Source organism: Zalophus californianus, chromosome 6, assembly GCF_009762305.2.
Source record: "Zalophus californianus isolate mZalCal1 chromosome 6, mZalCal1.pri.v2, whole genome shotgun sequence".
Classification (NCBI taxonomy): Eukaryota; Metazoa; Chordata; class Mammalia; order Carnivora; family Otariidae; genus Zalophus; species Zalophus californianus.
In genome coordinates, this window is record NC_045600.1 from 145,439,745 (window position 1) to 145,454,384 (window position 14,640).

The following is a 14,640-nucleotide window of genomic DNA, read 5'->3' on the forward strand; positions in this document are numbered from 1 at the left end:
CCTCCCCGCCTCTCTCTCGGGACCGCCCCGAGCCCAGACTCTCCCCCTCCCCAGGGGCCGCCCGGAGCCCGGAGCCTCCCCCTGGCCGCGAGGAACCCGGTCCCAGGCGGGAGGTGTGCTGGGGGCGGGGCGCCCGAGACCCGGAAGCGGGGACGAACCCAGGGGAGTCCGAGAGATGGCGGCGGTGGCCGTGAGCAGCGCCAAGCGGAGCCTGCGGGCCGAGCTCAAGCAGCGTCTGCGCGCGATGAGCGCCGAGGAGCGGCTGCGCCAGTCCCACCTCTTGGCCCAGAAGGTGCGAGACCGCGAGGCCCGCCACGGCACCGGCCCGCCACGCTCGCGTAACGGCCAGGCGGCTCTGGTTTGGCGGCCTGCGCAGGCGCAGCCCCCGGCGTGCGCACGTCGCTCCCGGGCGCGCGCACGTCTCAGCAGGAGCCGGGAGGACGCCTCCGGGCACGCTTCTCCGCGGGCGGCCTCCGGGGGCGCGCACGTCCTTCTGTCGGGGGAGCGTGCGGCGAAGGGGTCCCGGGCTAAGGAGGGCGAGGGTGGAGGTGGATGGATGACAGCTGGCCGAGGTGAGAGCAGGGTGGGGGCAGGAAGCTCTGGCGGGCTGAGCGGCGGGCACTGAGTCCGAGGGGCCCCGTGAGACCCCGGGAACGTGGACGCGCAGCGAGAATCCAGTCGCCTCGGGGACGCGAGCAGAGAAGCGCGCGCCCGTGCACCTGTCCCCTCGCGCGGGGCCCGGGAGTGTGGGACGCCCACGGGAGGCGGGGGCGGGTCGCCGGTTCCGACGGGCGTCCGAGCCCTTTCCGCAGAGCGGCGCGCAGTTCCGTGAGGTCCCTGCAGTGAGCGGTGCAGCCAGAATCCCTCCCTCACCCTTCCCTGCTCTGTCGTCCACCCATTTCCCAAGTGCAAGGTCCCTATGGGTTACGGCGGCCAAGCAAGCCCACCTCTCCCTCTCCTTCCACGCAGGTGTGCAGGGTTGGTGTGCACGTTCGCACCGAGTTATTGGAGCTGCAGTGAGAGGCATTGCCGGGTGCACGGGTCGTGCAGAGGACTGGCCTCGCTGGCGGGTGCTTAGATCTTAGCGCGTCATCTCACGCATAGGGAGCACTCACCGTGGTCCACTCTGGCTATGTGCGGGTGGCAGGGACGAAAAAGATTGGTCGTTGCTCTAAAGGAGAGTCTGCACTGAATAGAGAATCGCAGTGCTGTCAGATATGTGATGAACACCAAAGCTGTAGAAAGCGCCATAGGAAGATGTTCAAGATGCACCTTGTAGTTGAAGATGGATTTTGTCAGGTGAAGGGAAGGTGATGTGGCACGTGCAAGAATATTCTGGCAAGAGATAGAAGCACACTAGTGAACACGGCCTTTGGAGCTACACGGATCTGCATCTAATCTGGCTCCACTGCATTTTAGCCGTGTATGGCCATGGCCGAGTCTCCTAATCTTTCCGAGTGTCTGATTCCTCATCCATTAAAGGGATAATGTCATCCTTGTAGGCCTATTGTGAGGGTTTAAACAGGTGGGTAAGGGGGATGAGTTTGGTGCTTCACATTTTTTTTTTTTTTTTTTGCCGATTTTATTTTTAAGGAATCTCTACACCCAAGGTGGGGCTTGAATTCACAACCCCAAGATCAAGAGTTGGCGTGCTTCACTGAGCGGGTCAGGCATCCCTACACATGTTTTTGATCTATCCTTTAGGAAAAGCATATTGGCAGCATTTTGGAAAATGGGAGTCTGTGCAGTTGAGAATCAGCCAAACCTGGGAACTGGTTGGATAGAGCTCAGACAGTAGTGGAAAGCAGAGGAGTCTTCTGTGATTTCAAAATTCAGAGCTGGGGGTTTAAGGTCACTAGACAGGAGGCACGTAGGAGCTGGAGCAGATTTTGGAATGGTGTGGGGAAAATAAAGATGAGTTCAGTTTGTCTGTCTGTAGAAGATAGGAGTTCATAAATACCAGGTGGGAACAGTAGCTGCGCAGATGCAGAACCAGTGACAAAATAGGGTGACAACTCAGAGCTGGCAACAGAGGAGAGAGAAAAGTTGAAAAGCAGACCCATGACCCTCCGTACTCCATACATTTTACCCCCTACAAATACACACATACAAGAAATGTTTCACAGCCCAGTGTTTCGCAATTCTTACTACATACAGTGAACTTTACTATATTCTGTTTTATTTAAAAATGCTGATTGTAACCTGCTATTGATTTCATGGTCAGCCAATGGATCATGGTCAGAAACATCCACGTGCTGTGATTAGAGCAGTGTTTTGCCATAGTGCACGTTCAATAAAGGTGCTAAGTGATGCCTTTCTCTCAATAACGTTTTTTAAAAGGCACATTTATTCTTAATGACACAGTATTTTTTTTATAATTTAGAAATTTATCGGAAAAGTGATGTACGGTGAAGAAATTCAACTTTATGCCATATCTTGACTCCCCAGCTAAATACGGAAATTAGTGCCCTGTACTCTGTCTTCTGTTGCATCTGCCAATTTCTGACCCCTGTATCAACGTACTTAAATTGCCAAGTTTTATAATATTTGTATTCTGTTTTATAATTAGAATGAGTCTACTGAGCATTTTCTGTGACTGATTTCCAAATTTGGAATTTAAGTAAATAGTATTTACAATATATTGGTTATATAGGTATTATTCACTGTAAAACCAAGTTGTATGATTATAAGATAAGGATGTATGTTTCCTGTGCCGCTAGATGTATGTGTCTAGGCGGAGAATGTTTCAAGTGTCATTACTGAGAACTCTCGTTATGCTCTAAAACTGCTCAAAATCATGACGTGTTTTAGTCTGTTCCTATTTGGAATCTACATTTCTAATTCAGCTCTGTGTTTTTCAAGGAGCTTCTGATCGCCTTTATTTTTCCTTTTTGGCAAAACAAGAATATGCGTTTATCTTATCAGTAGATTCTTTTTCATTTTGTTTGTTTAAATAAATCCATTTTCTTCCCGAGAGCACTCCAGCCCCCTCCTCCCTCTGCTCAAGCCCAGTGCACAGCCTGGGCTTCCTCCCACCCTGCTTCTGAGTTAGGGCTGCTACTCGAACCCAGTATCTTCCTGGTTGGGTTTCTTTTTTTCCATCTTACTAGAGTGTATTCTCAAGTAATTTTTTTCTTTTTAGAAATATCTATGGGGTAAACTTTTTAAGACTTTATACATTAGAAAATGTCTTTACCCTCATATTTGGCTGATAGTTTGAATTTCAAATTCAAAAATATTTTTCCTTGTTCTGCTCAGCACCCATGACCTCCATCCAGTCTGAAGACTGGTCTCTTTATCTGTTACATCTTTGATTACTTCTTTGCCTTTGTGCCTCTCTGCAATTCCTGTGAACCAAATAGTGATAATCCTATACTGACTTTGTGTCTCTTAAGATTTTTTTTTTTTTTTTTTTTACTTTCCCCATTTCTTTGTCTTTTTCTCCTACTTGAAGGCTTTCTCCTGAACTTTTAAATTTTGGTATTCTTAATTTTAATCTTCAAGTATCATTTCTTGATTTTCTGATTGCTTTCTTTCCATAGCAGCCTGTTGTTATTTTATAGATGCAACTATCTTGAATTTGTCTGAGAAAACTAATTAGAATTTAAAAATTTCCCATTCTCTGAATTAGCTCAGTTTCCCACTGGATCACCGCCGCCCCCCCCCCCCCCCCCCATAGTCCTTCTCTTTTGTGTTTTGGCTTTCTAGAATGTTTGCAGAACCTTTATTGTATTTATTTATTGTATTTATGAATGAAGGTGTGACAGCTCCTGGGGATCTCTGCCTTTTGCAGTCGCTCGGGGAGGGAGGGATGTGTTCTGCCTGCCCCACAGCCATGTCCTCGGAGTATTACGTCAGCTGCTGTTTGTCTGGAAATACTGTCCCATCTCCTCTCCGTCTCACAGAAAGTAGTCACGTGTCTGTTCTCCTGTTCTCAGTGCTATAATGGTTTTCTCTTTTCATGCTTCTTTACTGTCGTATAAATGAGATTTCAGGAAGCAAGAAAGATAAATGCGTATGCACAGCCTCGTGCTGAATTTTAACTGATGTCTATTGCTGCGTATTCAGCTCTTGATGTTTCATGTTCTCTTTAAAGAGAACAAACACGACAGACACTTAACTTTCTCAGAAAGTACTTGGGTACCAGAAGCCTCAGGTCTGCGCAGGGTCTGGGTGTCGCATTTCTTTTCGTTTCGCCTTATTTCAGGCCTCGTAACAGTGCTGTAACTTCCCAAGGAGATGGAGCTCACTTCCTTCCTTGGCCCCCGTCTGGCGTGTTCCGTCTACTGAATTTCTGTGCGCTCCTTTCTATTAGGAGTCACTTGACTTTCTGTACCTGTCTCTTTCTGCCAGTCCTATTTATAAGCCAGTGTTACGGTAGCTGTGTCTTCTTAGCTCAGAAGAAAAGAAAAGGAAGGGGAGCTAAGAGCTAAATTGTGAGCCTGGGGCAGTTCTGAGGTTAACTGCTCTGTAGCCGGCAAAGCTTAGCCCCTCTCCTGCCTGATGAATGAACAAACTGAGCATGATGGCGTTCTCTCATCCCGGGGCCACGTTCTCGCAACCGGGCATTTGTTTCTAGAAGGGCTGTGCCTCTCCAGGATCCCCACCTCCCATCTCTGCAAACACTTTAACATCTGTTTGGACAGAAGAGTTGTAAGAGGTGGGGACAGAGGTGCACAGAGCTGAAGAAGGACAGGCATGTCCCCTGCGTCCAGGAACTTACAACCTGGTTAGAATACTGCAGTTAGGACTTGTGAAACAGTTAGTAATCAGCCCGAGGATACATAAGTCAGTGTTAAGTGCACTCTTAAGTGTTGTAAGTGTTCTGCCGAAATCACCAGAAGCGAGCCCGAGTTGGCTTAAATGGGTGGGATTTAGGGGGAGATAAGCCTGACAATCCAGGGAGTGAAGAAGCTCGTGGGAGCTGAGGTTCAGAGTTAAAGCAAGGCAGAGATGCTCAGGGCAGTGTGCGGGGTGACCAAAGGCGGCTGGCACGTGTGGGCTGGAGGGCAGGCCTGGGATTCTGCGCGCACACAGCGACTTTCTAACGAGTTCTCGCTCCTGCTAGATGACAAGGGGTCAGAGAGGTGGTTGCTGGGTTCAGAACCAAGGCCTGGGCTTCAGGATGCAGCCCTGTCCGGTCCCCTCTGCCACTCTGCTCTCCGTTGGTGACTTGTGTTTGGATAGTTCAAGGAGCTGGAGAAGGTGGAGAAAGAAGGGAGAAAGCATGGACACCGTGAAGGGGGGGCTACTGGTGTTTGCAAGTGTAACCTTGGGGGATCAATGTGACTGCCGTTTCCCATTTAGGTGATGGCCCACAGTCGGTATCAAGAGTCCAAAAGGATTTCCATCTTCCTGAGCATGCAAGACGAAGTCGAGACAGAGGAGATCATCAAGGACATTTTCCGACGAGGCAAAACGTGCTTCATCCCAAGGTACCAGTTCCAGAGCAATCACATGGATATGGTGAAGCTGGCATCGCCCGAGGAAGTCTCCTCGCTTCCCAAAACATCCTGGAACATTCATCAGCCCGAAGAGGACGAGGTTCGGGAGGAAGCTTTGTCGACAGGTGAGCGCTAACGTACTGAAACTGACATGCCAGGGTGCTGGCAGATGGTGACATTCGGGTCGTGGGGGCCGCTTTTCTTATAGGGACGAACGCTGTGGCGCTTCTGTTCCAAGACACCCTCATTACCCGGCTTAGGGCGAGATGCCCCCGGTAAGCTGTGACAGTAAGGTAATTCAGGTGTGGCCGCCTTTGTACAGACTCTTGCCCTTACCCATGGGTCGGATTAGACGTTTTCCCTGGAGAATTTCATCATTTCCCATGGTCCCCCTTATGCTCCATATATTAATGAGCACATTATTATTAATGCTAATAAGCTTTTCTGTCTCCGCTTCCGATCAGGCGCCTGCCTCCTGGACATCTCCTCTTGGATGTCACGTGGGCATCAGCCTGCTCCAGGCTGAATCCCGTCCCCCTCAGCCCTTCTGGCCGCATGTCCCTCTTAGCGCGTGGTGCCGTCCACCACGCGGCTGGCCGTGCCAGGAATCTCAGGATCATCCTTGACTTCCCTCCTTCTCTCTCTCTCTCTCACCCCTCGTGTGGTCCACGGCCAAGTCCTTAGGATGTTACTGCCGGACGTTTCTTGTGCATGTCCGTTGCTCTCCTCTGCGGCCCCGCAGCCCTGTCTGCAGTCCGCGCTGCCAGCGTTGCCCCCACGGCCTCCTCACTGCTGCTCCTTGCCACCTCTCGCACCTGTCCGCCCTGTCGGTCCGCTGCGCACACAGTCCGTGCGACGAGATTCCCGAGACACACATCTGACCATGTCTCTGCTCTATTTCAGGTGTCTCAGCGACCTCCTGCTGCCCTGGGGGGGGAACCAGACACTCCTTACGAGGCTCTTCCCAACTTGGCACTGTGTGTCTGTCCGTTTTCACCTCTCTCCGGTCCCCCACTGTGTAACCCAGGTTCCAGCCACTCTTGAGTAGCTCTGTCTCCCAGCCCTGCTGGCTTTCTTTACTGCTGGGCCTTTGCACACGCTCTTCCCTGGCCAACAGCCAACAGCCGCTTGGGAGATTTAATCGTTAATAAGTAGTCAAAGAGCTGAAAGCAAAACAAGACAGGGCTACTAGTTTGTCAAATGATGACTCAGACCTTCTTAAAGGTGTATGTTTGACTAAGACTTGAACGGTTGCAGGGAACCCCAAAGCAGCTTTGTGAAGTCATTTTTCTATTTCTGCTTCCTTCCAACCTAACACTGTAACCCACATAATCAGCATGATGGGGCGGGAGAGGATAGAGCAGGGCTTATCGTGGTGGGGGGGTCATCTGGCGACGTTGGTGACCTTAACTCCCCCTCTATTATCCAGTCCTGCACTCTGCTAGAAGTGAGGCACCAAAGGTATACTCAGATCTACCTCCTTCCTGTCCTGCATCGGTAGACCGGAGGAATGCCAACATTATGGGATGGTGGCGTGTCTTCAAGGGGAGAGGTTGCAGATATTTGAAGACAGTGAGACAATAAGGGGGTGCGGTGTATCTCAGGGAGTAGCCCAGGCTTGTACGATGAGGCTGGGACATTGCTCAGTATGAATGCAGCTACTTCTGCGGACTTGCAGGCTTACGGGTGGGACCCAGAACTGTCCAGCTCTGTCTGACTCTGTGTTAGCTGCCCCTTTGGTGCTCACACCACCTCGTGATGTCCCTGCTGAAATCCCCATCGCCAGTTCTTCCCGGGGTACAGTCTCTGTAACAGCTCAGCCCATTCTGGAGTGTATTCCTTAGGTTGAGCCAAAGTGTACATCCTGAACCTTTATGCCTTTGTTCTATCTCTATTTAAGTACAGCAGTGGGAAGGGTAAGGAGGAGACATGATCTTTCCTCTTAATCTAGTTGCATTTCCCGCTTACGATAAATTCAGTCCAAGTCAGTGAGCTAAATCATTTATGTGTGGTTTTTAGAGCTGTTTGATAAATAGTTAACTATGTTTTTTTTTTTTTTTTTGAGTGAGAGAGAGAGTGCACATCAGTCGGGGTGGGGAGCGGCAGAGGGAGAGAGAATCTACAGACTCCCCACTGAGCGAAGAGCCTGATACAGGGTTTGATCCTAGGACCCCGGGATCATGACCCAAGCCAAAGGCAGATGCTTCACCGACTGAACCACTTGGGCATTCCAAATAGTAACTTCTTAATTTTGAGCAAGGAAGACAGAATTACTCATTTTACTATCAACTCATTGCTAGCCAAGGGTGTAATATTTTGATAATTTCCAAGAAACGTTTCCTGAGCATCTTCATTGTGTTAGACACTGTTAGGTCTGGAAAGATGAGGTCCTCGACTTCAGGGAGTCACACTCTTAACTGGGGAGACAGCAAACATATGTAAATAGAAAACTATCCCAGCCTGCAGGGCATGTCAGATACAGGCACCAAATGAAAAGGTAGAGAATATTAAGAATATAGATGTTCAGGGCTTGGCCCTGAATAGAAAGAAGTCCACTCAAGAAACTTCATTTCCTGCCTCCAGCGCATTTATCCACGCTATAGTTGTGGGTCCAGTTGCTTTCCCCCTGTGTGTTCTTGGCAGACACTTGTGATCTGGGTTGCAAAGGGAGGAGGGGGTCATATCTGGTTTCTTGCCACTGCAGTCTGGGGGTGAGGCTCTTCAACAGGCTGCCGTTGGTAGAAATGTTTGAGCAGGCACGTCTGTTATGGGCACCATGGGTTCCCACGGCATCAACAGCCTTGGGGCTGAGGTGCAAATCGAGCTTCACGTTGTCTGGGATGAGCTGGTTAGACCTCAGATCGTCCCTCCTGGCGTGGCTTATGCAGCCTGTTTACCTTTCTAGTTTGCCCATGTTACCACGGCTTAGAAAAGAGTGAGCTTTGGTGTCTGCAGTTACAATTGTAAGTTCTTAAAAATTTCACATGGGGTTTGCTTGCACTGTGTATACAGCGAAGCAAGAGATTGCTAAGTGGAAGAGAGGGGCTGCCTCTTTCCTGAACTTGTCCTCGGAGTGAGGGCTGCCTGGGCAATGAGATGAACCAGGAGTCTTTCCACGGAAAGCACATGATCTGATTCAACATGGCTTAATCGAAAATGGGATCTTACTGGCTCACAGACTGAAAAATCCACAGAAGGGCTAGTTTTCGATACGGCTAGATCAGAGTTCTCAGGATCAACTTTGACTCCACCTTCATCTGGGTTGGCTTCAGTTCCAGGTGCCCCAGGGTGGCCCGTGTGGTGGCCCGTGGTGGCCCGTGGTGGCCCGTGGTGGCCCGTGGTGGCCCGTGTGGTGGCCCGTGGTGGCCCGTGGTGGCCCGTGGTGGCCCGTGGCAGCTCCACATTCCGCAGCAGCCTTGCCGTTCGCATTCCTGGCAGAAAGAAGCAAGTCTGCGAGTAAAATCCAGCTCTTATTCTCACTGACCCAAATTGGGTCAAGTGGCCATCCCCCAAATCAGTCACTATGGCCAGGGACATGGACAAGACCAGCTCCTGGGCCATTTACTGGGAGCAGGGAGGAGGATGTGCCCACTGCCCAGTGGGTCCTGTGTCCACCCCTGCAGCGCTGCTCCAGCCACTGAGCTGGGAGTCAGGCAGGTGACTCGCCACGGGAAAAACAGGCACTAGGTCGGAGCAAGGGGGATGGACACTGGACAGTCCCAAGGTCAGACTCACCTGTACTGTCAATCATTTCTGAAATTCCTTTTTTTTTTTTTAGATTTATTTATTTGTTTTGGGGGGGAGGGGCAGAAGGAGAGGGAGAGAATCCTCAAGCAGACTCCCCACTGCACACGGAGCCCGGATGTGGGGCTGGATCCCATGACCCTAAGCCGAAACCAAGAGTCGGCCGCTCAACCGAATGTGCCCTCAGGCGCCCCCCCCCCCCCCCCCCGGAATTCTGTAGAACATAGCAAGTTGTTTGCCGTCACTTTGTCTGTGCTGCCGTTTTATTTCTCCTCTTTCTGGAGGCTCTTTCGGAATTCATACCTATGTGTGGGCCCCTGAAACGTGACTCGAGTGAATGATCGTAATGGAGACTTTCTCGTCGTCAACCAAAACACTTCAAAGTAATTGAATGGGACGTTGTCAAGGACAGAGTCTTTGAGTGTAACACGTGCGACTTCTTCCTCGGTGTTCGTGATCAGTGCTCTTGGGAGGGGGAGGCTTGGTTCACTGAAAGTAATTCCCATTAAATTGACCTCATTTCTTTCTCTAATAGGATTGCGTGGCCTCGGAAAGAATATAATAAAGAGAGTGGGTGTGAATTTCATCAAGGTATTTGACAGAGTCATGGTATCCTTGAGGATAAGCTGAATAAATTTAGATCGGATCATAATACTTCATTCACAAAGTATCGCACGCCAGGTCTGTGTGAGCTGTGATGGGGGCAGAGCAGGGAGCAGGGTGGGCCAGTCCCCATCGCCACAGAGCTGACAAGCCTGTGGTCCTCGCCGGGACAGGTTTGTGCGAGCCTGTCGCAGGGCTCTGTGCTGTCCCGTTCAGCGCTTAGCTGCCACTTAGATGTCCCACTGTCCCCAAGGATGTCTGAGTTCATCCTTACCATTCTCTTGGTGTTTCCCCCATTCCTGTCTGGTTTTCAAACATCACCAGATTTTTCTTTGCCATGTTTTTATCACCTGTCTCGAATTCCAGCTTTAGGGGGAATCTTTTGTATACAGTTTTGATTCTTCAGATCAGTTCCATTGGAATAAACTTTAGATTGGTTTCCCGGACATACTAACTTTCCTAAAGTACCTTTTGGGGCAGGTCACCTCCCTTGTTGAAACCTTTCCCTGGGCTCTGGATAGATCTGTATACCTGAGCAGACCCTGGTTCCTGCTAGCTCATTCTTGCCGGAAGAAGGGACACTGGATAACCCTGAAACACTGAGGTCACCCTCTGGGCCTTCCCCGTCCTTCCGCCTTGACTCCTGCTTCAGCCAGAGGGGTCTGCTGGACAGCGGTTTCCCAGCAATCCAGAACATAGATGGGAATCACATAAACCTCACTTTGCCCCTTTCTCCTGTGGGACTTAGAGCATTCGGGCCTCAGACTTCTCCCCTGCGTTCGGTGTCATGCACCGCCTCCCAGCCGTTGGGAAGCTCGCGGGAGGCCGTGTCTGCAGCGTGCTCAGAACATGATCGCTGCTCTGTGCGGGCGCTCATTGTCGCCGTGCTGGCCGCGCTGCCATGGAGCTGTCCCGTGTGTGTCACCGTGGACTCTGCCCCCACCGTTTCCCCAGGCTGGGGTGTCTCATGTGTCCCTTCCAGGCAGCATCTTTTATTTAGTCCAGTGCCTGAGAGCATTGCCTTCTGAGTCAGACTGACCTGAGTTCGAATCTAGACTCTAAAATTCGGGCAAGTACCTTACCGTCTCAGAGTACACGTTTTTTCCATGTGAAAATTGCGGCTGAGCTCGGTACCCACTCCCTGTGTTGAGAGGATGGACTAGGATGTGTGTGAAGGGCCTAGTGCGCTCCCTCACGGAGTCAGGGCTTGGTAATGCCAGTTGCTATTCCTGAGCTCAGCTGCCTTTTCCAGACCTTTCTTGACTGCCCCCAAAACCTCACTCCTTCCTTTTCTAATTCCCACTCACCTGGCTTCTCACATATACCCCCTGTTTTATTTCTCCTTGGGGGTACATTTCTTTTACTGCTGATAGACTTCATGAAATTGTGATTTATAATATGAAATATATATATATATATATATATATATATATATATATATATATATATTTGGTCTTTGGTGCTGGTTTCTGGCACAGAGCTCCTAAAACCCTTGTAATTTCCTTAGCGATAAGAGTGATAAAGGTGGGGGGGCGGAGCAAGATGGCGGAGGAGTAGGAGACCTGGATTTTGTCTGGTCTCAGGAATTCAGCTGAATAGGGATCAGACCATTCTGAACACCTACGAACTCAACAAGAGACCGAAGAAGAGAGTAGCAACAACTCTCTGAACAGAGAAGCGAGCACTTACTGGAAGGTAGGACGTGCGGAGAAGTGAATCCGAGGCGATATTCGGGAGGATAGACGGCGGGGGAGGGGGCCTCCGTCGGCCGCTTCTGGCAAGTGCTAGAGCTGCGGAGCACAAAATCGGACCTTTTAGAAGTCGGCTCCGCGGAGGGACGTCGCTGCAGTGGCTAAGCGGGGGGTGGAACCCTCGCGGGACAGTGTGGTCTCAGGACCCTTGGGGTCACAGAAAGACCGGGGGTGCCTGCGTGCGGCAGAGCTCCCAGGGATCGGAGCGGGGAAGCCGGCTGCAGAGACGGAGCCGAGGCGCGGGCTCTCAGCTCGGGGTGACCATAAACTGTGATCTGCGGCCCAGTCGGACCACTGCTCCTCCAGCAGGGACCCAACAGGTGGCAGAGCCAGGGAGACTCCCCTCCCTCCCCCGGGAGGAGCGGCGCGGGAGCGCACCACAGGGATCTGCTGGGTTTGGAGACTCCACACGGGGTCGGGTGCCGGAGATAGAAATGCTCCGTCACAGGCCGGGTGAGCACGGAGTGTGCTGGAGACCGGGGACACGGGAGTGACTGCTTTTCTCTGGGGGCACACTGAGGAGCGGGGCCCCAAGTTCTCAGCACCTCCGGGTGGAGATTGGGAGGCCACCATTTTCACCCTGGTCCTCCAAAGCTGTACCAGAGCTTGCAGGGAACAAAAGCTCCCGAGAGCAAACCCGAGCAGCTTGCTTAGCCCGGACTCACAAGGGCGGGGCAATTCCGCCTCCGGCAGAGACATTTGGGAACCACGGCAACAGGCCCCTCCCCCAGAAGATCAGCCTGAACAGCCAGCAAGCCAAGACCAAGTTTACCGATCAAGGAGAACGGGAGAACTCCAGCGCTAGGGGAATACTGCACATAGAATTCATGGCTTTTTTACCATAATTCATTAGTTTTTCAAAGTTAATTTTTTTAACTGTTTTTTTTTGAGTTTTTCTTTTTCCCTTTTTCAACCAACATCTTATCAATCCCTTTTTTAAATTTTTTTTATTTTTCATTTTTAGAGTCGTATTTTTATCCCTTCATAGTAGTTACCCTTATTTTTGGCATGTATATATAAGTTGTTCTCTCTTTAAAATTTTGAGATACAATTTCTTCTAACAGATCAAAATATACCCTAAATCACTAGTGTATGGCTTTGTTCCATTCTCCTGCCTGATCACATTCTCTCCCTTTTTTTTCTTTTTTTCTTTTTTCTTTTTCTTTTTAAATCTTCTTTCTTTATAAACACAACTTCTTATCTTATCAATTCCTTTTATAAAATCTTATAATTTTCATCTTTACAGTCATCTTCCATCCCTTCATTGTATCAACCCTTATTTTGTACATATATAAGTCATTCTTCCTTTAAAATTTTAGCAGGCACTTTCTTCTACCAGACCAAAATATGCCCAAAAGCTAGTGTGTGGCACTGATCTATGCACTAGCCTGATCATATCTGATCATATTCTGTTTTTTTTTTTTGTTCTGTTTTTGTTTGTTTTTATCTTTTTCCTTTTTTTTCCTCTTCTTTCTTTCCCTTTCTTTTCCCCTGGTTTCAGGTCTTTTCTGATTTGTATAGAGTATATTTGCTATAGACATTGTTAACCTGTTAGCATTTTGTTCTCTCATTCATCTGTTCTCCTCTGGACAAAATGACAAGATGAAAAAAATCACCTCAGCAAAAAGAACAAGAGGTAGTACCATCTGCCAGGGACATACTCAATACGGACATTAGTACGATGTCAGACCTAGAGTTCAGAATCATGACTTTAAAGATACTAGCTGGGCTTGAACAAAGCGTGGAAGTGATTAGAGAAACCCTTTCTGGAGAAATAAAAGAACTAAAATCTAACCAAGTCGAAATCAAAAAGGCTATTAATGAGGTGCAATCAAAAATGGGGGCACTAACTGCTAGGATAAATGGGGCAGAAGAGAGAATCAGTGATATAGAAGACCAAATGATGGAAAATAAAGAGGCTGAGAAAAAGAGAGATAAACAACTACAGGATCACAAGGGCAGAATTCGAGAGATAAGCGATAACGATAAGATGAAACAACATTAGAATAATTGGGATCCCAGAAGAAGAAGAAAGAGAGAGAGGGGCAGAAGGTATATTGGAGCAAATTATAGCAGAGAACTTCCCTAATGTGGGGAAGGAAACAGGCATCAAAATCCAGGAGGCACAGAGAACCCCCATCAAAATCAATAAAAATAGGTCAACACCCTGACATCCAATAGTAAAACTTACGAGTCTCAGAGACAGAAAAATCCTGAAAGCAGCTCGGGAGAAGAGATATGTAACCTACAGTGGTAGAAACATTAGATTGGCAACAGACCTATCCACAGAGACCTGGCAGGCCAGAAAGGACTGGCATGATATCTTCAGAGCACTAAACGAGAAAAATATGCAGCCAAGAATACTATATCCAGCTAGGCTGTCATTGAAAATAGAAGGAGAGATAAAAAGCTTCCAGGACAAACAAAAACTAAAGGAATTTGCAAACACAAAACCAGCCCTACCAGAAATATTGAAAGGGGTCCTCTAAGCAAAGAGAGAGCCTAAAAGCAGCATAAATCAGAAAGGAACACAGACAATATACAGTCACAGTCACCTTACAGGCAATACAATGGCACTAAATTCATACCTTTCAATAGTTACCCTGAATGTAAATGGGCTAAATGCCCCAATCAAAAGACACAGGCTATCAGATTGGATTAAAAAACAAGACCCATCGATATGCTCTCTGCAAGAGACTCATTTTAGACCCAAAGACACCCCCAGATTGAAAGTGAGGGGGTGGAAAACCATTTACCATGCTAATGGACACCAAAAGAAAGCTGGGGTGGCAATCCTTATATCAGACAAATTAGATTTTAAAACAAAGACTGTAAGAAGAGATGAGGAAGGACACTATATCCTACTTAAAGGGTCTATCCAACAAGAAGATCTAACAATTGTAAATATCTATGCCCCGAACATGGGAGCAGCCAATTATATAAGGCAATTAATAACAAAAGCAAAGAAAGACATTGACAACAATACAATAATAGTGGGGGACTTTAACATGCCCCTCACTGAAATGGACAGATCATCTAAGCAAAGATCAACAAGGAAATAAAGACTTTAAATGACACACTGGACCAAATGGACTTCA

The 14,640-nt window shown here is 48.9% G+C and overlaps 1 protein-coding gene across 4 annotated transcripts in view; it reads left to right on the forward strand.

The window, feature by feature from the left end:
* Positions 1–14,640, forward strand: part of MTHFS (methenyltetrahydrofolate synthetase) — a 47,820-nt gene continuing 33,180 nt past the window's right edge. For 2 of the 4 annotated variants that reach the window (XM_027571363.2, XM_027571362.2), the window contains exons 1-2: positions 52–292; positions 5,308–5,569. In XM_027571363.2, the coding sequence (XP_027427164.1) occupies positions 176–292; positions 5,308–5,569 (379 nt within the window). In that variant the 5' untranslated portion in view covers positions 52–175. Of the gene's footprint in view, positions 293–429; positions 573–5,307; positions 5,570–14,640 lie in introns of those variants that run through there. The other 2 variants (XM_027571365.2, XM_027571364.2) reach the window with 2 other exon arrangements.